The 25,165-nt window shown below is 39.1% G+C and overlaps 1 protein-coding gene, 1 long non-coding RNA gene and 1 pseudogene across 2 annotated transcripts in view; 1 reads left to right on the top strand and 2 right to left on the bottom strand.

Moving 5' to 3' along the window:
• LOC114208743 (uncharacterized) overlaps positions 1-11,171 on the bottom strand; it is a 134,870-nt gene extending 123,699 nt beyond the window's left edge. Inside the window, exon 1 of the long non-coding RNA XR_015768195.1 lies at positions 10,814-11,171. This is a non-coding gene — a long non-coding RNA (uncharacterized LOC114208743). The remainder of the gene's footprint in view (positions 1-10,813) is intronic.
• Positions 6,449-7,987, top strand: LOC114208741 (COP9 signalosome complex subunit 3 pseudogene; annotated as a pseudogene).
• Positions 11,172-13,678: 2,507 nt separating the features above from the next.
• MACIR (macrophage immunometabolism regulator) lies at positions 13,679-24,520 on the bottom strand. Its single transcript, XM_028102783.2, has 2 exons — positions 24,435-24,520; positions 13,679-16,431 (listed from the first exon to the last, which is right to left on the bottom strand). The coding sequence occupies exon 2, from the start codon at positions 16,406-16,408 to the stop codon at positions 15,785-15,787; it is 624 nt and encodes a 207-aa protein (XP_027958584.1). The 5' UTR covers positions 16,409-16,431; positions 24,435-24,520; the 3' UTR covers positions 13,679-15,784.
• Between the last annotated feature and the right edge of the window lie 645 nt (positions 24,521-25,165).

Raw genomic sequence — 25,165 nt, 5'->3', positions numbered from 1 at the left:
ATTGCTTGCTGTGCTGAGACTGTCCCCGGCGAACAAACAGAACATTACTGACCTTTCCTCCACAGGAAATTTAAATTTGTATCATTTGGCTGGTTAGGATTTCTGCCATTCCCTGTGGACCAAGATTAGAGATGAACTTTCAGGTTCAGTCATACATTAAACACACAAACACATAAGCTGTGAAAAGCCAGAAGCAGAATGATGTGTTTCCCCTGATGCAAAGGTCACCTCTGTTTCTGCTCATTCATTCCAGCGGACCACAGGCTCCTATGCTTACTGCCCTCATTTAGGGAACTCAAATTGGTAAATAGCCATTCTTATGGGTCCTCAGCATGTTCACTGCATTACGATTATCTGCTATATTTAACCTAGCTCTTTCATTTGTATGTTAAAGGAAAAAAATATTTCCCTTGTGACAGATTAGACCTAACAGGACATTTTTTTTTAATGTGTAAATGAGGTTAGATTTATCAGAATAGTTCTGGTTTGGTCTAGAAAGTTTCTGACTTGTAGCAGCAGCAAGGGAAAAAGAAAAAAAAAATCCCAAGTAAATAGTCCTTAGAGAAACCTGCTGCTCTCAAAATAAGCAATTTCAGGGCACAAACTCATAAAACTGCTGTGTCATCAAGTATTAATTAAATAGGTTAGGGGAGTCACACAGAAAGCAGATCCTCTACCCCAATAAAGTCAGTAAAAATAACTTCACTAAACTGGTGACCATGATCTCCAGGATTATTAAATTTGCAATTGTTTCTGTATTTCCTAAACTGATTCATAAACTGATATAATTATGAAACAAAACCTTCTCTAGGATCCCACAAAGCATTCATTTAATGACTTAGGACTGAGAGGAAAGGTTGAACGGTTTTACTCTAGAATCAAATAAGCAGATGTAATAACTAAAAAAGAAAAAAGACTCAGGACTAACGGTTTATTATATCTTATTTAAAGGGTGAGGTTGTCTGAAACCAAGGTGAGGCTACATTTCCAGCTCAACACTTATCTCTAAATTGGTCTTCAATTTAATTTGTTTAGCTACACTGTAATATCTGATTCCAGGAGGATATGCAATTAATTATCAGGAAACATGAGGAAAATACTTAAATCTAACCTGCTGTAACGAACATACAGGTCTAGGTTAGGAAGCAGTTTAGAAATGCTTTTTAAATATTTATGTTAGGTAATTCTATTAATTTTATAATCTGTTTGAAGGATGCTTTGTAGTTTGGTCATGAAAGGGCTGGGGTTTTTTGTTTGTTGTTTGTTCTTAAAAAATTTAAATCAGTGGGCTAGAGAATGGTTTATCTTGATAGGCAGGTTTGATTATGCATTGTTTTTATGAATTGCCTTCACAATGAAAACGAGTCACACAAATGAGAGAGAGGAAAATCATTTCAGATTTCAGCTAGGTGCAAACGCACAATTGCTTGACACTCTTCTTGGGAAAATCAATTCGGATTTGACGTCGGCCGTATCATTTCTATTGCACAATATCAAATATCAAAGATATCTTGAGAGAATAGCTTGTTCTTCATAGCAGAAGAATATGCCCCAAATTGTTTTTAAACTGAGCTTTCAGGGTCTGTGAAATGCCATGGCATTACTTTAATGATTAAAAAATGAAAAGCCAATAAAAATGAATGATGCATTCATCCTTAATTATATGCCAAAGATGAATAGATATCTATATTATGAGCTGGAAAAAAAAAATGAGTAACTACTGCACCAGACACTGTGCTAAGCAAAGACATGTTAATTTAGCTCCCATCCTCCACAATACATTTAAAAAAAACTGAGTCTGGAATTCAGTAGCTCAAGGTCATATAGCTAAAAGTGTCAGTGCCAGGATTCATGCCCAGAATTCAAATCCAGGTTTTGTCCAGTTTCAAGGCCCGTGTTCTTTTCACCACATATTCTGCTGCTTGGTTTCATACTGATCTGGCTCCTTCCAGTCATGCAGCTTTCAATTCAATGACCAACCCTAGCAGTGCAGAACAAAGGTAGTTGCTTCCTTAAACTCACCTTGCTCTTCTTCCCCACTGCCCTACCCTGGGAATTCTGGGTAGGACACTCCTGTCCCTCTCCAAGTGATTATAAGAAGTGCCCAAGCTAAACAGTGCATGCAAAGAGATTTTAAAGTCATCCTGGCATAATTATCCTAATCAACAAAAACCAAGTGCAGCTCAATTAAACTTTTGAGAAGAAAAGATTGTGTGGGAGTTCAATAAATTAAAGTGTAAGGTCAGGCTTTTATAAGGTGTTCCAGATTCTATCACCTTGCTCTAATTCTTGCATATTTCAGCAGTCATGTTTTTTTGTGACTTCACAGAAATAACAAGTCATTTTAAAATTCCCGAGATGGTTACAAAAGTACTGTTAACACACACTGAGCATCCACATATAGCCCACAGCACTGAGAACACCGGGATAAACTTGGAAGTCTGCAATTGCAAAGTTATTTTTAAATCTAAACCAGGTGATAATTTAAAAAAAAAAAAAAAAGGGAAGAGGTGAGTGTTACTGAGCCAACTTAGATTTCTCAGTTTCTGCAGTGTTTGCATTGCTCCTTTCATTTTTGGCATTATCAGTGTCATAAGAGTTTGAACAAATCTAGAGCAATTATCCAGAAACCTTCACACATAGGCTGACTTGATCATCCTGAGGTCTTTGATTCACATATTTCTTCAAACATTAAGTGAAATTATTTACTTGTAAAGATTCCTCATCTCCTTTTAGAATGGTAATTTCAAAGTTTCTTGAATAGTACATCAATGAGAGCAAATAACTATTATCAAATTGTCAAACAAAATGATATCTTTCAAGATAACGCAACTGCACAAAACCTTTGGTTATCTGTACACAAAACAAAGAGCATGCTATATTTAATTTAAGAAAAACTCATAGGCTTTCTGAATATTAACTAATATCCTTAAAAGCCACCTACAACCTAATTTGGTTTAGGATCAAAGCATTGTGTGCACACAGTAGGTTGTCAATGTGTAATCTGAATGAACCTAGGCAGTTTTAACCTAGGAAATTGTCAGAGGGAAAATTTATATATATTTTTCTGTATGTATAATTATATATATCTGTAACAGTGACTGATTTCAAAACAAAACACCAGGAGAATGAGTATGAGGCTGCCATGTATGAGGCAAGCCTTCAGAAGGGGCAACAAGACTTCCCAGGTACGCCGAATGCAAGTCTGTGAATGGGGAGTTACTCATTAAACAGCCCACATAAAGATTCTTGTTAGTACAGATTTTTTATGGAGCAACCAACTGCACAGAGGGCTATTATAAACTTCGATTATGTATCTAAATTTGTATGAATGGAACACTGCTTTTAAAAGCCTTTAGGTACAAAATGTTTTGAGAATTTCTGTAATTTCAAAAAGGTCCAATCACACACTCACCCTCCTCCACCCCAAAGTTCCATTGCTTCAGATGTTTTTATTAAAACTAGCAGCTACAGAGGTATCGTGAAGGCAGATTTAAGCCAAATAGGCTATTTTGCCTTTTCCATTTTCAACAAATAAAATTTGATTTTGAAGTTTTTTGCCAGTATGTCCATCTTTCAGCTATATCACAGAACCTTAAAGAGAAGAATTATTATCATTTGAGGCTTTGTTACAGAATGAAGAATCTATAGTTGTGCATTTAAAAAAAATGTGTTTTTACTTCAGAAGCTATGAAAAAGTAAGCTGTACCAGCCACAAGAGATTTTTGGAAAAAAGATCAAAAGATGGCTAATATATTTTTATATGAAAAAAGAACACAAGCTCAATTCTCAGTGGCTCTTGTCAAAGCCAGTTTGCACAGTGGCTAGACAACAAATAAGGGCATTGTTAGCAACTCAGGAAAACTCCTACAGAAATAATTGAAAATTTCCCCTCTGGGTTTTCAATTTACCCTAAGCAAAATAAAAACAACCCTTAAACCAAAAATACACACTAGAAACTGGACCAGGGGGGCACCTGGGTGGCTCAGTGGGTTAAGTGTCTGACTCTTGGTTTGGGCTCAGGTCATGATCTCAGGGTCCTGGGACAGAGCCCCCCACGTGGTGCTCTGCACTCAGCGGGGAGTCTGCTCGAAAGATTCTCTCCCTCCCCCGCCCCCCGCTGTCTCTATTTCTCTCAAAATAAATAAATAAATCTTAAAAAAAAAAAATAAGGAACCAACCAGACCAGGCATTGAGAGGAGAGCCAAACAAGTGTTTGTTTTTTTCAAAGATTTTATTTATTTACCCAAACAAGTGTTAATAGAGATATGTAAACATGCAGGTTATGGTACATGTACATATTTTCTTCTCTTCTCCATTCTTATTAAGTACACATTAACAGGGAGGCCTTATGGGAAGTTAGCTGTGGCAAAGTGTAGCCCAGTAAGAACAGCTAATAACTATTGGAGGGATGGACTATGTTATGCTGTATAGTTTGATGAGAACCCTGAGAGCCGGCTGGTCCTAAAGATGGGAAGAACAATGTGTGGGTTACCGGAGGTGGGTCCTTGGACCACACCCAACCCCGTGCTTTATATTCAGTGCTTGAGCACAAGCAGCCTGGGCCCAGAGAGGGTGGTGGGGTCAGCTCCAGCTCTTACAAGTTGTGGGGGCATCAGGGCAAAGAGGAAGGAAGAATCCACTTTCTGGATACTTTGTCATTGTTATTATCCCTTTGTTACCAAAGGTCCTGGCAACAAAATGTATTACAACACACTTTCTGGTTTTACTTCCCACCCCCCCACCCCCCCGCCACCGCCCCCGGCCCAGGATAGGAAGAGTAACCATATCACAATTTACCTGTAGGTGCAAACGAAATCGAACTCTGGGGAGATAGATTTTGTAAGGGCATCTTGGGCCAGAGAACGTGATCAGGAATTCTGCTAATGTGCCGAAAAAAAAAAAAAAAGGTCTTCAAACAATCAGAGATGGCTACCTGAAAGAACTGTGTGATAAGAAGCAGAAAGTTCTTCACGGTAAAGCAGTATCATGCTCTTAAAAGACAGACTAAAAACCATGACCAAGAACACGACCTCACTTGAGGCACAAAAAATGGATTCTGCAAATGGGATATTCAGCAAATATTTCACTGCATGGTTCAGGAGTCCCTAACCAAAAATAAAATGTGTGCACGGGAAAAGGTTCACAACACAAACTTCAGAAACCTATTGAGACAGATGGGCTCTGTTCTGGTGTCTTTTATTTCCCAAACTGTATTAAGTCCTCAAATTAGGAACTAGAAGGCAAATCCAAGAAATTTGAAAAATATAGCACTGGGTAGAAAATTACTAGCAAAAAAGATGTAGAAAAGAATGAAAATAAAACTGTCCATTTTTTAAATGGTCCTTATTTTTTTATTTAAAGATTTTATTTATTTATTTGAGAGAGAGAGAATGAGAGCCAGAGAGCATGAGAGGGAAGAGTGTCAGAGGGAGAAGCAGACTCCCTGCTAAGCAGGAAGCCCGATGTGGGACTCGATCCCGGGACTCCAGGATCATGACCTGAGCAGAAGGCAGTTGCTTAACCAACTGAGGCGCCCTTATTTTTTAATCTTGCTGAATCTCAAACCCATGTTCAAACATTTAATAAGATAAAATCCTAAGAAACTGGACTCAACAAGAAGAATTTTGGTCATAAATTTAACTCTTATGGTCATAAATTTAAAAAGTTTAAAAAATTGAGTTGGTATCTCCAATATATACACACCTATTTATATTTTTACAATTTACATATTCACTACTCTACTGGAACAGTATATAAATGATGTACACAACAAATAATTTTGAAAGATAAAAAGTATTTTTAAAGCAGATCTAATATTTTCCTCTCAACCCAAGTGCATGAACTTTGCACAACTGCACAACTTGGAACATCAAACAGCCCACTTCCGGCAACACTAGTTCACAAGCTGGGTGTGAGCAGCAACGTACATGCACCAGCTCAGACACACACGTTTTGAGATTTTGCAGTATTTTATTTAAAATACTTCAACTTTGGGCACCTGGGTGGCTCAGCTGGTTAAGCGACTGCCTTCGGGCTCAGGTCATGATCCTGGAGTTCCAGGATCGAGTCCTACTTCTGCTTCGGGCTCCCTGGTCAGTGGTGAATCTGCTTCTCCCTCTGACCCTCCCCTGTCTCAAGTGCTCTCTCTCTCTCTCTCACTCTCTCTCAAATAAATAAAATCTTTTTAAAAAAGAAAGTCTTTAAAATACTTCAACTTTAAATGTAGTGCTTAAGAACCTTCTTAAAGCAGTTGTGGGGCAAATTAAGACAGCAGTTCAGGGATTTCAGAGACAGTTTTCCTTACTGTCAAAAACTGCACTTCATTCAGCAACTACAATGAGAGAGGCATTTATATTACATGCAGTATGTCTAATTCTCCCAAGAACTATAAAGTAGAAACGATTTTTCCTATTTTATTTAAAAAAATTGAAACCGGTGGAGGATCGCCGCGGCCCCTCCTCCTAGAGCAGCCGCCTTTTCCCGCGTGAGCCGCCTCTGCTGCTCCGGCCGCCCTGGGGGGAAACATGGCGTCTGCCCTGGAGCAATTCGTGAACAGTGTCCGACAGCTCTCGGATCAAGGGCAAATGACTCAGCTTTGTGAACTGATCAACAAGAGTGGGGAACTCCTTGCAAAGAACTTATCCCATCTGGACACTGTGCTCGGGGCTCTGGATGTACAAGAGCACTCCTTAGGCGTCCTTGCTGTTTTATTTGTGAAGTTTTCCATGCCTACCTAGTGTTCCTGACTTCGAAACGTTATTCTCACAGGTTCAGCTTTTCATCAGCACTTGTAACGGGGAGCACATCTGATACGCAACAGACACTTTTGCTGGGCTTTGCCATCAGCTGACAAACGCACTTGTGGAAAGGAAACAGCCTCTCTTAGGAATTGGCATCCTAAAGCAAGCCATAGACAAGATGCAGATGAATACAAACCAGCTGACCTCAATACACGCAGATCTCCGCCAGCTTTGTTTGCTGGCAAAATGCTTTAAGCCTGCCCTTCCATACCTTGATGTGGACATGATAGATATCTGTAAAGAGAATGGAGCCTATGATGCAAAGCACTTTTTATGTTACTATTATTATGGAGGGATGATCTATACCGGGCTGAAGAACTTCGAAAGAGCACTGTACTTTTATAAACAGGCTGTAACTACTCCTGCCATGGCGGTCAGTCACATCATGTTGGAATCCTATAAAAAGTATATTCTAGTTTCTTTGATATTACTTGGAAAAGTACAACAGCTACCGAAATATATGTCTCAAATTGTGGGTAGATTCATTAAGCCTCTTAGCAATATGTACCATGAGTTAGCACAAGTCTATTCAACCAATAATCCCTCAGAACTCCGCAACCTGGTGAACAAGCACAGTGAGACTTTTACTCGTGATAACAACCCGGGGCTGGTGAAGCAATGCCTGTCTTCTCTTTATAAGAAGAATATTCAAAGGCTAACCAAGACCTTTTTAACATTATCATTACAAGATATGGCAAGTCGTGTGCAGTTATCTGGACCTCAGGAGGCAGAGAAATATGTCTTACACATGATAGAGGATGGTGAAATTTTTGCAAGTATTAATCAGAAGGACGGTATGGTCAGTTTCCATGATAACCCTGAAAAATATAATAATCCAGCCATGCTTCATAACATTGACCAGGAGATGCTGAAGTGCATAGAGCTGGATGAGCGACTGAAGGCCACGGACCAGGGGATCACAGTGAACTCCCAGTTTGTACAAAAAAGCATGGGATCACAAGAAGATGATTCTGGAAACAAACCATCTAGTTACTCTTGAAACTAACATCCATCCTGAGTTAGATGAGAGAAATTTATCACCTTGGCCAGTGGCAAGTGTTAGGAGGGCAGCAGGGAAGACCAAGCCTGTTTGACCTGGACATTGAGAGATTACATTTTGTTTTGACATCTTCAGTCCTATGTGCTTTAAGAAAACCATTCTCTCTGCCAAGAAAGGAAAAAAAAAAAAAAATTCAAACTTTAAAGTCTGTTGTGGATTTATTTATCCTCAGATTAATGTTGTTATTGCATTAAATCTACCTTTTTGTTTAAAAAAAAAATGAAACCAAGTTTCATGATCAGCTGTATCCTATAAATAAGTGGTAGAGCCAGGGTGGGTATTCTCAAAACCACAAAATCATAGTGGTCCCAACTATAGGACATTATGGGAAAGGCCAGTATTTTTAACTCTTTCAATATCTTCTTTACAGCTGGCTCCTTAAAGCAAAGAGAGGGGAACAGAGAAACAAATGGTTGGCTATTAAAAATTACCTTCGTTTTAAAGAACAGCCATCAGATATTTCCACCTGCTTCCCTCCCCTTCTCCTCCAGCAAACAGTCCTAGAAAGAGGACTGCAGGCCAGAATTCTGCGAGTGGTTCCGGTGGTCAGACACACGGGCCTAGGGTAAGGTTCCACCAACAGTCGTCCCAAACCTCAGAGTCTAACCAGCACTGTTTCCCCAAACAACGTCCTCTCATCTTAACAAAGAACTTGTGAAGGGTGAGTTTTGGAGCCGAGAGAGCCGCGGGTTCTGTTCCACACTGAGCAAGCACAAGAGCAGCGGAGAAATGGAAAGCTGGATTCCCTCCCCACTCTTCTCACTGGATCGACTCTGTAGTAGGAGCATCCTGGACTTTTTCTCAGGGCCCAGTGTTTCTGGCTATGTTCCCAAAGAGCCTGAAACTGGCTACTTGGTACCCCAGAACTTATTCCTCTTCCAGACACAGGTGCAGAGACCATCCGTGAAAACTCTGGACTACCAGAGACCCACAAAAGATGAGCTCAGTGAGGCTGGGGTAGTTACTTTAAGGTAAAAAGTGACTGGATTAGGAGAAATGCTGATTGTTAAATTCTGTTTGGCAGCTTAAGTACCATGACTTGAAATTTCACTGCTAAACTCAATGGAAAACGTGGGTCAAATACACTAGTGACTCAATATGATTTCCTTTCCTGGACATCTTAGAAAGATACATGACTTACTTTCTGTCCAGGTTGGTTTAGATGGTAGAGAAAGTAGAATGGATGAATCTCAAGGCCTTTTCCAGTTTTATATTCCCACACAAGCATTCTTCCCACTGGCAAACCCCTGTTCACCCCCCGTACCCACGCAGAGCTTCCCTATGAAACTTTCTCCACACTTAAGGTGGAATCAGGGAACTTTTTCCTCTGCATGCTCCCAAGATCTTAAGTTTATGTTTACTAGAAGCACTCACTTCAAAATGCAAGTGTTTGTTCTTGACTATGGCTCTCTGTGCTTACTCGGCCTTGTATTCTCACGACTTATCACCATGCCTGGCATGGACTATATCACAATAAATATCTTGTGGATGAATAACTAAAGGCTGACCCCATGAATCTGAAGAAGCACTGATTCCTACAGATAAATTATAATAGCTTGGTCGTGGTGGTTCTGTTTCAAACCAGGATTTGTTTTTATACACTTTATATACATCCATCCTAGTTCTCTGAGCATTTTGTCTGTAGCCTCCTAAGATCACTACATCTGGTTGTCAACATACAAAGGAACCTCCTCTCATTAGTGGTCACACTAAATCCAGCATAACACAAATGAGGTGGCTCTTACAACTCTTCTATTCACAAATGAGGAACCACTGTCATTTCCAGCATTTGCTGTGATTTCTATACAAAGTTGCCTGGCCTGGTGGGGAAAGTTAGGCTTTCAACTGTTCATTCTCTGGCATCTCTATTCTACTCAAAGCGTTCCTCAGTATCATTCCAATTTTAGTATATGTGCTGCCGGAGCAAGCACCAAACTGTTCCTCCAAAACAAGGGAAGATTTTTTTAAAATTTGAGAAAAAAAAAAACAATCCTCATCTATTTTGCTTGGAGGGCTTGATCCAGCAAATACTTAAAAAATGAATTTCAGGGTGGGATGTAGCTAGGCAATGTTATAACCAATGTAATAGAGTATGTCCTTTTCCCCTAAAAAAAAAAAAAAGTCAGTTTGTCATGTTTAAGGAATATCTTTCTGAACTACCAGTGAGTCACTTTATGTGGCCTATTGCAGAATAATATTCAATCCTAGAAATACTCTATCCCTTAAAAAATTTTTTCCTTTTAATTTTAGTAATTTATTATAGGAGTATGACACCAAAACTGTATGTGAAACATTGAGAATAACAAAACCCAAACTTTATAAATATTAGAAAGTACAATACAGAAATCTACCAAATAATGCAGGATTCTAGTTAGCTGTATTAAAAGATGAGGAAACTCCTTGCACAAAACACTTCCCATATAGTTCAATTGCTTATACAAATTATGTCAAGAATTCACACTTTTAAATATACTTCTGACCCTGAATAACTAAAGCAAGCCTTCCTCTGTCAGCCTCAGCCTGCCCCACTCAAGGAGGAAGAGTGGTGCAAGAACAAGCAAATCACTAAAATATCCATTTACTTATTCCCGCATAGCTCTCACCTTCCCTGACCCCCAATTCCAATATTTCAGTTAACTACCATCTACCTTAACTCTTCTCTTCCAGAACACAGGTCAGCAACCAAGGAGAAAGGTGCAGATAACAAGTCAACATTATTGCCATGCTACAATACTTCTTAGATTCAATTATTTTGTTAAGCTTTTACCTTCCCCAAACTTCCTATGAAAGTTTTTTTTTTTTTTACCTTCTACACAGATCAGCAACAAAGTGAGCATATTCAAAATAAGTTGGCCCTCCTACTGCACAAAATAGCTCTTTCCCAGATTTCAGTCCCACAGGATTTCAGCTCCTCTTTCTTAAATTGCTATTTATTCAACACAACACTTACTTGGCATGCATCTTAGGCTACCTTCCCCTTCGCTTCTCTCAATAACAGCCACGTCCTTGGAGGTGAAAGCTAGCTTGAGCCCTTCTGTACCCAGAGTGCCAGCACACTCTCAGGAGAAGCCCTATGGGTGACGGTAATGGGGATGGGAGCCATTCTTCTCCCATCTCTGGTTAGGAGACGGGACCCAGAACAGCCTCCTACTCAAAAACACTCAGACCATTTTTCAGTTCACATTATGACCTACTGTAGGGGGTATGAGGGTGTGGTAAACAAACAGGTTTTATCTACTACGTAATTCTGATCAATTCAGCACCAGCTGCCTATTGCGCTGGGTTAAGAAAGATAATGAGACCACATCTGGACTGAGAGAGAGACTGTACTCTGACGGATTAGGGACGGCGGCCGCATGCGCAGGTGAGGAGCATGTGCAAGTGAGGAGCATGCGCCGTGTGTGCTCAGTGCTTGCCATCCTAGCTCCAATCACTGAGCGAAAATGTCAATTTCAGCACTTTCAAAAACTTCTTCCTGCCTAAGTTCCTTTCCTAAATGAAGCATTAGATCAGGGATAGAGGATTCAAAGTCTTCCAGATATCTATTTCTATGTATCCTTTTTGTTTGTTTATATGACTGTTTTTATTTTAAAAAAATAAAAAGCCTTGATGTTCTCCATCATCCCGATCTCTAATTATAACTTAAAAAAAAGACAAAAACCAGAAACAGTTCAGTTATAAAAAAAAACAACAATCTGTGATACCTCTACTTGAAATCTTTTTCCTAAGCTACTGTTCTTTACTCTAAAAAGATGGCAAATAATTTTAGTTAAATTTATTTTACTTAAGACAAAACCTGTTTCGGTGGTTATTAAAGCAAAAATTTAATTTTTCCCAAAGCAAAAAAGAATTGATAATGCATTCTAGTTAATTTCCTTAGCAAATGTGCAGTTTGATATATCTACGTATCCTTTTATATAAAAGTTTGGTGAAGAATACTGTTCCTGGTGAATCAGACTTAAAGGTCAACATGATGGACCCAGCGTTCCCTCCTCTTGCTGCTAGCTTTTCCACAAAAGCAAAAGCATCAAAGCTCTTCATTCCAGAAGCGACACCAGCCGGGATCACTTAAGGATCCCACAGACGGTGCAGCCACTCACTTTCATTCTAGTAGATGCCGCATTCTTCTGTTTAAAAAAAAGCTCTCTTTCCTCATCCTGTGCTCTCCCATATATCTGTACATCAAAGACAACCCCAAGATCAGGGGTAACAACATTGGGAGATTTGGTTTCTGACTTCTCTGAAATCATTTGATGAAACCTTGCAAAGGGCCTTTCACAATGGTGAAAATACAAACTCAACAATCTCCCCCAACAGGAGCACAAAATGTCCTAGGGGCTCGACAAACTCAGAATAACAAATCAAACCCATTCTTCTTTTTGATTTGTTCCTGGTCGTGTTCCCCTCAGCCAGAAAAATCCTTAATTTTTTTTTTGTAATATAAAAGATCGAAGACTCCATTTCGTAATTCTTATCTAAAGCAGCATTATTACAAAGCAAATCACATCGAGCGCGGACAATCTCCACTTCTAGCTTTATAATCCAATTGATTTTATTTCTAAGGCAATCTTCATCAATTTGCACTTCCCTAATCAAATTCTGTTGTTTAAAGAGGCAATTTTGCTTAATACTTGCTGTCCCCTCTGCATTACGGTAATATGCATCCTTGCTCTCCCACCCCAACCTTCCCAAAGCATGTATGCCACTTACGAACTGCTCCATAGCTCTCCTCCTCCTTTCTCCCACTGAGAACAAACCACTTAGGCCAGGGTCATTCAAAAGTTCCCTCAAAATGTGTTCAATGGTTATAATGAAATAAAAAGTCTTTCCAAGATAAAAAAAAAAAGTATGTTACAGAGTGAGAAAATAAGTAAAAATATGTTGCTTTTCTCAAGAATTCAAGAAATATTCTTTGTTTAGTGAAAGGCCAGTTTGCCTTTTTAAGTTAACTTACAATCTTATAAAAGCTTCCCAAATCCCAAATACTGAAATCATTTAAATAATTACCTCAGGGAAGGAAAAAGGCACACACCCCCATGGGCATTATATGACATAAGGAACAATAGAGCCTGGAACAGGAGCCTCGCCGAGCCAGAGTCTGGAAGGTCTCGGGGTTCTGAACCGGTTTACATTTCAATCCATCCCCCACAGTCTTTTCCTCCCTGACTGCTAACTCCAGGAGCCCTGGGACCAAAGGTGCAAACACAGCCAAGGAGAAGTCAGAGACAAACGCAGCTCACCTCAGACTGGCACCAAGAGTGAAATCCTATTGCCACTTTATACATCAACAGAGCCTCTAAAGCACGGTATTTTTGCAAAAAAAGAAAAAAATATATAAAGTGATGTGGTGCTGCCATTTATTGAAAGGCAGGCACTGTAGGATAGCATCAAGTGTCTTCTGGGCAAGTGTGCCCTGTTCAGTATGAAATGTTAAATTGAATAAAAATGGCGGGGGGAGAGTTCAAAAGTAGAAACCATGTCAAAAGTCTGAAGAAAATGGGATTTTTTTTCCCCCTAGCGAAAAGAGATCCGGGCTAACCTTTTTTTTTTTTTTTTTTGATGGGATCCTACCCACTATAGGAGCACAACAAGATCATGGAGTGCAGAGAAAGCGAGGTTGAAAGAAGGAGCTCTCCAAAACACATTTCGTCAAGTACAGACCCAGAGTTTCAAAACTTCCTTTCTAGGAAACCGAACTTAAAATTATTTCTCTGTACTAACCAGATCATTGCCCACATGCCGTATCTCAAACTTCCAACCCCTTCATTTTTGCCACTGAGGCTCACTTGTCTTTAAGTAAAAACAAAACAAAACAAAAGAGCTACATATTTTTATTTAGCTCAACAAACTACTTAGGTCCATGGGCAGGGGACAGATCTCACAGGTACACAGCTGTGTTTCCTCATGGACTGAATACATATCATTGCCATGAATATATCCTTTAACCCGAAATGCGAATGAGCACCAAAAGTAATTTTTTTTTACAAAAACGGGGCCTAAAAATCAATCCTTAGGCGGAATTCCTAACAGTAACTAGCCCGTCGATGATGAACCTTATTTAAAGCACCACACAACAATGTGTGTTTACATCACCCTTTTATTTCATAGTTAGAAATAATACAGTTCCACAGGGTAAATCATCAATAAATAACGGTGTTTTAATCATTAAACGTAAAAATCCCAACTCTTTGGCATCTGACAGGATTCTATTTCTTGTCAAACTAATGACTGTATAGATAGAGTTAATCTTAGTGATCATTCGTCAATACAATATGTTACAAAGGTGCAATTTACTTTAAAATATACAACAGCTGAAAATTTCCAGCCCACCAAGAAATCTGATCAACTCAGTAAGATATGGGTCAAGTTCCCCAAGGTGCTTTCACATGGTTTGCCTCAGTGAAAGTATAATAAATGTTGATTAAGAGTTCCTAGGGTTTTCTTAATACTTATTCTGCTCTAAACAGAGTTTGCCATTCATTCTGGCTAAAGGAAAGTCAGTCCTCCCTGCACCAGGAATGACCCACTCATTAATAAAAGGTGTTCTTATTTTATAAGCAAGACTGCAAACACCTAAGAAACTCACAGCCGCCAAACTAAAATTTAAAATCAGCAGTTCTATGCTGCCAGAGATGCCAATTCAGTAATAAATTGCACCTTCAAGAGTCAAAAAAGAAAAAAAGAAACAGAAACTTTTACAAAAGGTTAAGGTACATACATTTTTCTCAAAATATATTCAAGAATAGTTGAGCTGTATTTGTTACTAAAGCCAGGGCGTTACTCCTTTAGCAACAAATTAAACCAGTGCAATTGACATAAATTGTTAGGTAATCCAGGATTAACCCATTAAAACCGTAGAAGCACTTTAGGCTCCTACACTAATCCTAGAAACTGGAATTTCAACGAGCGCTTGAGTTGCACAGAACTAAAACTGGAATGACTTGATGCCATGCTGAATGGTATCACTTCATACTTAGTTTAAGCATTCGATAGTAGAAATCATGAGTCCTTCTATTAAAGTTTCATTCACTTACAGAACATTCAGATGCAAACAGTATTATGCCTAACATCCACAATTAAAAGAATCCTTTCCATTTTAAAGTTCCAGATGAATTTTTAACTTAGAAAGTAAGCACTAAGGAAACTTTTTTTAACTTATGAAAACTTCATATTGGAAACTTTCTGGAAAAGCTTCCCCCCACCCATTGTAAAATAAATACTTTGTATCCCAAATTTAATTGTATTAAGACACACTTTAATAATGCTATAAAGAAATATTGTACAGCCATAGAGATCAATAACTTTCCATGCGGAAATAAAAAAATCCATTGCTCAATAGTATTATTGAGGCAAGTGAAGAAAGATTATTCTCTTGTCAATCTGAAATGTTAATTTTTTCAGTGCAAAACCAGTTATAAAATATTTAAACTCAATATTTAAAAATAAAAAGTGGTCCAATTCAGCAATGTTCAAGTTTCAAATTTCATAAAACAAATCATTGTACATACATTTTATAGTAAAATACAGAGATTAAAGAAGTACTTGAGTACTTAAAGATATAAATTTCTAATGAATCATACCAAGTCAGCAACAACCAAGCAGATAACATTCCCAGTTTGAGTGTTGGAATCATAAAGACGGCGTGACTGTACCAAAGCCTTTTCTTCCTAGCTAAAAAGCCATACAAACTAATGGCCAACATTCTGTTTTCTTTGCAGTTGCGTGCTCTAGAATGATTTCCCCCCAAGTACCTGTGATTTCATTCCTGTATTCAAATTTGATCCAAACAATTTTTATGTGCCAGGAACACTTAGCTGATATAACCATCTATAATGTGAAGAGTCCTGTACAGAGAACAACAGTGGGTTTTTCCGGCCAAGCGGAGGCTGACCTAAACTGGTTTACACTCTCTGCACGTCACTCATGTATTATTCCTGGCAAACACACGGTCCCCTCTGAGGGTGAGGTGTTGAAGCTGGTACTGGAGCACTTCTGTGTCAGCTGGCTCCTTGATGTTCATTTTATCTAGATTGAGGTAGTCCAGAGATTTGGAGTGAGCCCTCTTACCTTTAAGAAGACAAAGAGGCAGAGGCCCATGGAGGGCCTTGTAAGGTTCATAGGGTAAAGATTTAGTGCACTTGTCTCCTGAGCTGGGCATCCGCCTTCGCCTCCTGCCATTGACAGCCGGGATCTCGTATGGCTGGTAGTACCGACTTCTGGTTTTATACAAACGGGAGGAACGCGCAAGTCCTGCGTCCAGCTGCTTGGAGCGCAAGGAAGGCACAGCTTCTCCCTTACTCTCTTCACCTCCCGTGCACTTCTGGGCTAACTTCAGGAGTTCCTCACCAGTTGTGAAGCCAACCAAATAGTTAGAGTCCATGTGGAGAATCTGGTAGCCCGACACAGTCCGGCGCATGGGCGAGCACGGCGTGCTGGAGCAGCGGGGCTTCTCTGCTTCCGCCTTGCCCGGGGAGCTCGCCTCGGCCACAGGCAAGGGCAGCGTGGCCAGGGTACTTCTGGACTCTCCATTAACATCGACTTCCATTTTAGGCACGAGGCGGCACACTCCTGAAAGTAAACAGACTCAGATTGTAACGGCATCGTGCACAGAACTGTGGGCCAAGCTGCAGCAGTTGAGACGGCTCAGGGAGCATGAAATAACACCGTCCTGAGAAACAGCCACTGTCCACCGGCCAGATGTTTATCTGTGTCTATAGAGCATTCCAGAGCAGGCATTAAAATGACTAGGACTTCTCTACCTTCATGAACTTGAAGGCAGGTTAAATTAGAGTCTGGAGGACGACTAAAAGGTTCACATGGAGAGGGAAACAGAAAACAATACTTCTCTAAATGAGGCACTCTGTTCCATCACACAAACTTTATTCCTTGATGTGGTAGTAAGCAAATCAAATACAGATCTCAACATGAGGCAAATAAAAATATCCTACACAGTGCCACAAGAATCCGCCAGAGACACCCAGCTTGAAAATTTACATCTTTACATTTTCCATCATTTAATTTAAAATAAGCGCTCAGCTCTTCACACCTACAATTTTTTTTTCAATTGCATTTAAGTGGTATATAATGAAAGATGAGAATGGATCAATTTCTGCAAAGGTTCCAAACAGGCCTTAAAAAATGCTTTTAAGGTATGGAGGAGTCAGTCTTAAGGGAAAGTTCCCCAAATGTTGCAAATGTTCTTCCTCCCATGTCCCCAGTGAATTATTTACAGCAAACCATTTCGTAGTTTAAAAATAACCCTAAATCCAATAAATCAGGTCATTTTTAATATTGAACACATATAAAATATCAGATGCACTTTGACTATTTAATCAGAAAATATGCCATTGTTTTGCAAGTTATTTTATTTTGCAATACCTAAGACACTGCACTTCTGAATAGTCTAATAAATGGCAGAACAATTCTCAATGAATGCTGATATCATTCATCACGATGATGACACTACATAGTTTGGAAAACCCCACTGACAAGAAGTACCACAAAAAATATCCAGGTTTCTAGGAAGCTGCAGATAAGTCAAATTTTGGAAAATAAAAAAATACTAAGGGAAAGTGAGTGACAGTGTCATTTCAGAGAAACTATTTCTACTTGATCATTAGCGAGGAGTAGAAAACACAATTTTAAGTACCTCAGGTTGCTAACCAAAATGATGTCAAATAGTAACTAATTTAAGATGAAAAATTTATTAGAAAAAACTTACATTAAATGATTCTTATAAATCCTTTTGTAAAACAAATAACCTTTTCCTGGTTGAAGTATTTCCCAAAGTTTGGGTATTCATTTAAAATCCAAGCAATTCTAAAGCTTAAAAAAAAAAAAAAAGAACCTTATTTCCCTCACTTGCATGCTATACTTTCCTTCGTTAGGAAATAAACTAAGACTATGAAGAAGTCACCAGATACCACCTTGTCCTCACTACAGTTCACATCTAGAGCACAACTGAAAACTAACATTGAGTCCTGAGATAGAGCAAATGCCAAAGGGATCCACAGAGCTTTATTTATTTCTTGCTCTAAATCTTAGTCTATGTAGTTCCAAATTTAATTTAATCAAAATACTGTAGCCTCTCAACCCTTCTAGATTTAAGGTAATTGGCTTTATTCTATATTATTAATGTAAAAATAAATTTATATTTGATTGTGTGATTTATTTCTCTGTTAAAAGGACAGGAATAGTGGGGGACTATCAGCTACTCTGATAAGCATACAGAAACCTGAAGATTTCTTATCTAATAAACTTTAGAGGGCCCGAGCTTCATCAAACCTTATGCTGAATAAACAAATGTTTCCTCCACCAATCTAATAGTTCCTTTCTCACTAATTCTAGATCCCCAGAAGGAGCACAGAAGGACGGATCCAAGGCCTCCAACCTACCTAACCTGACAGGCAGCTACAGGCAGCAAGTGTGTGCCTGATAGTCCATTCTGAAAGACAAGGAGAGGGGGATCAGTGAGGCTCAAATAACCAGGGCTGTGGAGGAAATGGAGCACACACACAGATGGGTACCCCATACAAGAATGACCCAGGTGATGACACTCAAGCACTCAGTCCACATTAGGTGACATGCTGGTCTAGGTCCTTCCAAATCTGGGGAATCCATGACAGTCCACAGACCACTACCAGCCACCTTCCTGTGTTCTCATTTGGTGCATTATAAACTTGCCCAAATCCATGCATCCACACTCCATCCATTCGGATTTGGGTAATAATTCAAACAGAGGCTAGGCTGAAAGTCATCTTCTGTGCCTCTGAGGGATAAAAATTGCTAAGCAAGGGAAGAGCGTACAAAATCACAATAAAGAAGAGCAGGCACAGGCTTCTATGGTCAACAGGACCATCAGCAGTTTGCTCCTATCCTAAGCCTGTTCTGCTGCATCAAGGGAGACCATCAGGAATTCTCATAATCTCTAGAGGCGGAGGATAAAGGATGTCAGGATGCAAAGGTTTGAGAGAAAAAGGCAGAAAGTATCTATTATCTAGAAAATAAGCACCCAGAAAATGAGAAAACTGAAGGCAGTGAGTGAAGTGATCTATAAAGGTCACAACTGGATGGGACATGAAACAGCTAGGAGGACAATACTAAGAGCTGAGTAACCACCATGGCTTCAGTTTCCAGCAGCCATAACACCATAAAAACCAGCATGTGGGTTGGCCAAAACTACCTAACAGGATCTTCAGGCATCTACCTGACAGACAATGATTTCACCTTGACTGTCAAACAAAAGAAACCAATGTGGTCTAAGAGCTCTGGAAATTCCAACCGAGCAGCCTGGTGTTAAGAAACCTACCATATTTTGCTGAGGTAAACAACACACCCCCTGTTCAAAGACACCACTTAACCAGCAGGTTAAAGAAACAAGCACTTCCAATACACTCTAACAAGTATGTGGCCTAGGAACTAAGGTCAACACTCTACGTCCAATTTCTGAATTACAGTCTCACGGCACTGGAACGTGAAAACGCTTGTCTTAAATATTACATATGTAGCTGCAACCTACTGTACTTCTGATAAACAACTGTAAATTCTGGAAAATTGCTTGCACGTTTTAGCTACAAAAACATCAGTACTTCTGCTCCAAACAGTAAGACAGTCTCAAAACTAACAGCTCTGTGAGGTGGTTTCAATTGGTTTCTTCAGTGTCGAATGTATGAGAACATCTTCAGATCTTGATATTCGGGTAGGAACGTCAAGGGTGCGGCAACCTGACTCTTATAAACTGCTTAGATTTTTTAAAAATTTTTTACTTATATATTGCCCTTCTAAAGAGCACCTAGTAGTGTGCACCACTGAGAAAGCTAGGTGGTGGCCTCCTTTCAGAAAAGAGAACACAGATTGGCAAATATTTTGTTTTTAGCTAGGTGGAATGCTGACTAAGCAGTATGCCCTCCACTCTTCAATGTGACCAAAAGCAAACTTCTTCTGCTATTAAATTCCTGAGAATTTCCTGACTGGATTTCATACTGGAGCAAGACTCTGAGAGCAGTGACAGGATCAACTTCCTCAGGTGACCTCTTAAATGAGCAGAAGTAGTATAGGAACACATCTAAAGAAGTCAAGCTACTTTCTAATTCTGCAATCTAGCAAAAAAGAAAACAGTGACGCTACAGATGGAGGTACAGTATTTCACACACCAAAATTTCTTACTAAAAGCTCTAGATCAGGGACGCATAGGTGGCTCAGTCAGTTAAGTGACTCTTGATTTCGGCTAAGATCATGATCTCAGGGTCATGGGATCGAGCCCCGTGTCGGGCTCCATGCTGGGCGTGGCATCTGCTTTAAGATTCTCTCCCCCTCTGCCCTCAATAGCCCCCCAACCCCACTCACTCACTCTCTCTCTAAAAAAATAAATAAAAAATAAATAAAAGCACTGATCAGAAAACATGGCTACCATGACTACAACTGGAGATGGCCTGTGCCTGGCAGAATATTCTTTATATTTTACCATTAAAAATCTGCTTATAGGTTTATTATTCTTTTTTTTTTAAGATTTTATTTATTTATTTGACAGAAAGAGAGCGAGAGAGGGAACACAAGCAGGGGGAGTGGGTGAGGGAGAAGCAGGCTTCCTGCTGAGCAGGGAGCCTGACGTGGGGCTCGGTCCCAGGACCCTGGGATCATGACCCGAGCCGAAGACAGACGCTTAACGACTGAGCCACCCAGGCACCCTATAGTTTTATTATTCTTAACAAACCATTCGTGACAAAGCATTTTGTTTCCTATCCTAAAATAAACCGTGCCTCATAAATGCATACTGCCAAGATAAAAGATTACAAAGAACTCTTACAAATACCACAGGTATGTGCAACAGGCACCCACTCCCGCCGCATCAATAAGAATAAACATGAACCAGGAAACTAGGCACGATGCTAACTTCTGCACTGCTAAACGCTAGAAATCACAGAGCAACGACATTCTTATTGGTTCCATTAATGCTTTTCATACGTAGTTTAAAGCAAAAATAAAAACCGGAAACAGAAAACAGAAAAAGTATTGTTATTATAATAACAGAAGCAGCAACATTTCCTTTGATAGAAGAGTCTAGAACAAAAAATACAAAAGAGAATGGAAAAGTCAACTTGTAGTTGACTAATACTTTTAAAACCGAGTTTCCTAAACAAGTTCCAGGAACATATATAATTCTTTGTAATGGCACCTAAGGGTCTTCACTATCAAATTCCTTCACAATCGAATCTGTAACAAAGGTACTGACATAGACTTACAAAACATGAAAGACCTGACAGTATTCATAGGGGCCACCATATTTCTTTGAAATATGGGAGGATTCAAAACTCAAGAAGACTATAGACAAGGTAACACCTCAATATCTGCTAGAAAAATGTACACAGCGTATATTTTAAAAACATGGAGTACAGCGTGCAATTATGAATTCTGGCTGCAACTAAGGCCACCAGGTCCAAACTACAACACACATGTAGGGGACCCTTGTACACTGAGATGAGCACACTCAAAAGACCATCACCTGGGTAAAATCTGCTCAGTTCTGAACACTCCCTGAGAGGTCAAGCCTCCCAAGCATTTGGCACAAGGAGCATTTAAAAGATATAACCAAGGTGCCTCAGCTCCTCAGACCAGCTCTGAAAACAGCTGAGAAGTTTCACAACTGCCTTACAAAGAATTCTTTTTGAGAAGGACTGCATTCTGGGAATTTTTTTTTAATCAGGCTTATCGAAAAAAAAAAGCCACATCAAAAAAAAAGTCACCATCAGTAATCAAAAAAATTGCTCCATATGCTTGAACCATTTTTAGTAACACACAGCAATTCCATTTAAGAGAAAACATATACAACTGTCTAAATATACAGAACAAAAATGTCACCATGTGAACAAAATCCTTTTCAAGAAATGATCCATTTGGAATAAAGCCAGCTCTTGGCAAATGGAGTCTCCCAAGCTTGACTACTGTCAGTCTAGTAATACCTAGAACCACCTAGTTTCAATGCCAGCATCATCTTGGATTTCACCTCTGCAGAGCTTCTGATTATGAAGAAGAGGGCACTGAAGCCATGAAGGCAGGGGCTTGCCCAGGGCGGGGCAGGCAGTCCCAGGTTTCCTGACGCCCGCCACTTCATCATGCTGTGCTTGGGGCACACGGCTCCTCAACTTAGTATATAGGCGAACAGCATCCAAGGAGCTTCAAAAACTATGGAGGCCTGTGCTCTACCCCAGGTCTGTGGTTTTAAGTCATCTGGGGCACAGCCTAGGCTCTGAAATTTTCAAAAGATCTCCAGGAGATTCTACTCTGCAGACATGTCTGGGAACTTGTCAGACAGAACTTATCAGATAAAAGAATTTCACTCCTCTAAGTCCCTGCTTTTTGTTTTGTTTTGTTTTAGATCAGTGATTACTGTCCCATTAGTGGATACCTTTTTGGCTGCTTCAAATTGCTAACAACCTATCCCTAACACCTTCTAACTTACTGTTTCTAGTCCATTGTGCGCTTAAAAAGTATGTGCTAATCAGACTTGTTAAAACTGGATACAAAATAAAAATAAATCTGTGCTGATTGAGAATCAGGCCCCTTCCTCTGCACACACTTTGCTACAGTTACTTTAACTTCTTTGAAGCCTGTGCCAGGTAAAGCCCTTTGGAAAACAGTTTGGCAATTACTTACACAGTTAAATAAATGTTTATTGAACAACCCACCTACCCTACTGGAAGGTATTTACCTCAGAAAAATGAACATGTATGTTCACACAAAGACCTGAACATGAATGTTTTTAACAGTTTTATTCATAATCACCAAAACCTGGAAACAATCCAAATGTCCATCAACAGGGAAATGGAGCAAGAAACCATGCTCCACCCATACAATGGAATACCATCCAGCAACAGAAAGGAGCAAACCAGGATTACAAGAAAGAAAGCAGCAGATAGATAGAAAATGCTACATATGTATGATTCTATTTATAGGACATTCTGGAAAACTAATGGGACAGTAATCAATCAGTGACTGCAAAAGGTCAGGGTTGGGAGGAGGGGACAAAACTACAAAGGGGCACAGGGAATCTTGGGGGGTGACTAAAATGGTCTAAAATGGCCTATATATTGACTGTAATGGGCATTCCACAGCTGAATACATTTTTCAAAACTCATCAAACTATACAAAAGGGTGATTTTTACTATATACAAATTATACTTCAATTTGAAGTCTGACTTTAAAAATAAAAAAATAAATAAAATTAAAATAAGCCTGTCACATACTTCCAAGTTTTTGGCCATCCTCCTAATTTTAAAATTCTTCAAATTATCTAATCTCAGAATCAGAAGGAATCCTAATGGTTGTTCAGTCTATGTCTGAACACCTCCAATGACAGGTAACTCACTACCTCTCGAGTTGGTTCATTTCACCTTTGTAGCTATTCTAGACTGGCCCTGTATTTACATATATAACTATTTATCCATAATAATGTATACACACCCACATATACACATATGCATCTGAAGAGAAAGATACACACACACGCACACACACATTCCTGTAACTTCCACTCACTGCTCCTAGTTTTGTGCTTTCTTTAAATTAGATGAGTTACTGACTCAGCCATATTATTTCTACTCAATATCCTCTAAACGTATTTTGTACTTAAGAGTTTTCAAACGTCTTGCTTTTTTCCTCAAAACTGAAAATTTAGTAATGTTTCCATTTTCTCAATGTTTTAAAATGCATTGTCATAAATCTGGTACGCTGTATCTACCTAATGAAACCAGAAAACCTGGTTTTCCCCATCATTCATTTGAATCATTCTGCTGCTGACTGCTAATTTGGAGATCACTTATTATGAAACCAGAAGTTTTTCCAGAATTTTTTTCCCCAAGGATTCTGACCACCCTAATTCAAAGCAAGGACTTACAAGGACACTGCTCAAGTAGAATGAGATACCAAAGCACCAAGTCACACTAGTGTACTTTTTCAAATGCTAAAAAGCTACAAAGATAATTATCAATTTTTTTTCACCTTCAAACACATGGAGTCACATGGATAACTGTGTTAGCATAGATACAACAGAAAATGCACTGAAAAAAGACAAGGAAAAAACAACAGCACCGCATCATTTTAACAAGTTTAAATTCACGGTGTAATAAAAGTGAACTGCTATACAACCAAGTGAAACTGATGCTCCTTTCAGTCACCTGTTGGACATTCTTTATGTATGATAACATACAACTAGAACTTTGTGCAAATTATTTTGCCAATCTCTAGGGATTAATGTTTCACTAAAATTTCCCTGAAATTAGAGCAACTACCTCTTAACTACTCTATCCTGAAATATTATTCCATAAAACCTCCTTTATCTCACAGGAATAAGGAAAAACCCCAATCAGTAAGGCAAACACTTCCAAAGTAATAATCTTAGCAATCTGCAACAATAATTTCAGTTCCCATCATTAAAAATTTCATTACTGTAGTATACATGTTTGCAATAACATCTCGACATTTCACATTCATCTGTTTATGTAGTCCTTAAAACACATGACGATACTATGTTCATACAACGGGTTAACAGAGAGATAAAACAAAATATAACTCACCAGACTAAATCCCAGATGTCACTGTGCAATGTCCAATGAGTCCCAAGGGAACACAGGCATAATATTTTTTCTGCTCTACTCCAGATACTAAACATGGAATATAAAAATAAACCTTTAATTTAACAAGTAACACAACGTATAAAGCAATTATAACAATTCTAACTGCAACACAGGATGAAACTAGCAGGAGGTACAGGTTATAGAGGATATAATATTAATTCATTTAATTAAAGCAATTTGACTTTGTTCCGCTAAATGAAACTTCAAACATTTTGTCATGTTTGTTCCTCTGTATTCTGTTGCTGAAATTCTACCTTGAGACTAAGAGCAGCTAACTGGACTAAATAAAGAGACACACAAATTTGGGGGTTTAAATGTTGGTTCCACCAACCTAGTCTTCTTCATGTACTCAAGAGATTCACAATATTCTATGAAAAAAATAACGATGAGGCCAGGATCAAAAGAACAGGTCCTAGCTATGGCCTTGCTAAGAACTCTGACTCCTGACCTTGCATAAAGAGCAGTATTTAAAATGAGGACCGTATCGTTCTTCCTCCCTCATACAGATGTCATGTGGATCAAGTGAGATGAGGCAGGGGAACGTGTTCTGCGCATTGTAAAGCCCTTTAGAGATGTGTGATGTTATTATTATGCAATTAATTTTTGGTGTCTACTCATCTTAGCCATAAAATAGCAACAATAAAAATCCTTCATAAGACTGCTCTGAGGCA

Source organism: Eumetopias jubatus, unplaced genomic scaffold, assembly GCF_037043125.1.
Source record: "Eumetopias jubatus isolate StellerSeaLion01/CBP00866 unplaced genomic scaffold, mEumJub1_p1.0 scaffold_5, whole genome shotgun sequence".
NCBI classification, from domain to species: domain Eukaryota; kingdom Metazoa; phylum Chordata; class Mammalia; order Carnivora; family Otariidae; genus Eumetopias; species Eumetopias jubatus.
The sequence above is the reverse complement of the archived record's forward strand: the minus strand, read 5'-3'. Positions and strand labels throughout refer to the sequence as shown.

Bases quoted from the DNA above. Each gene is read 5' to 3' on its own strand.
- MACIR (XM_028102783.2), bottom strand. From the start codon at position 16,408: ATGGAAGTCGATGTTAATGGAGAGTCCAGAAGTACCCTGGCCACGCTG.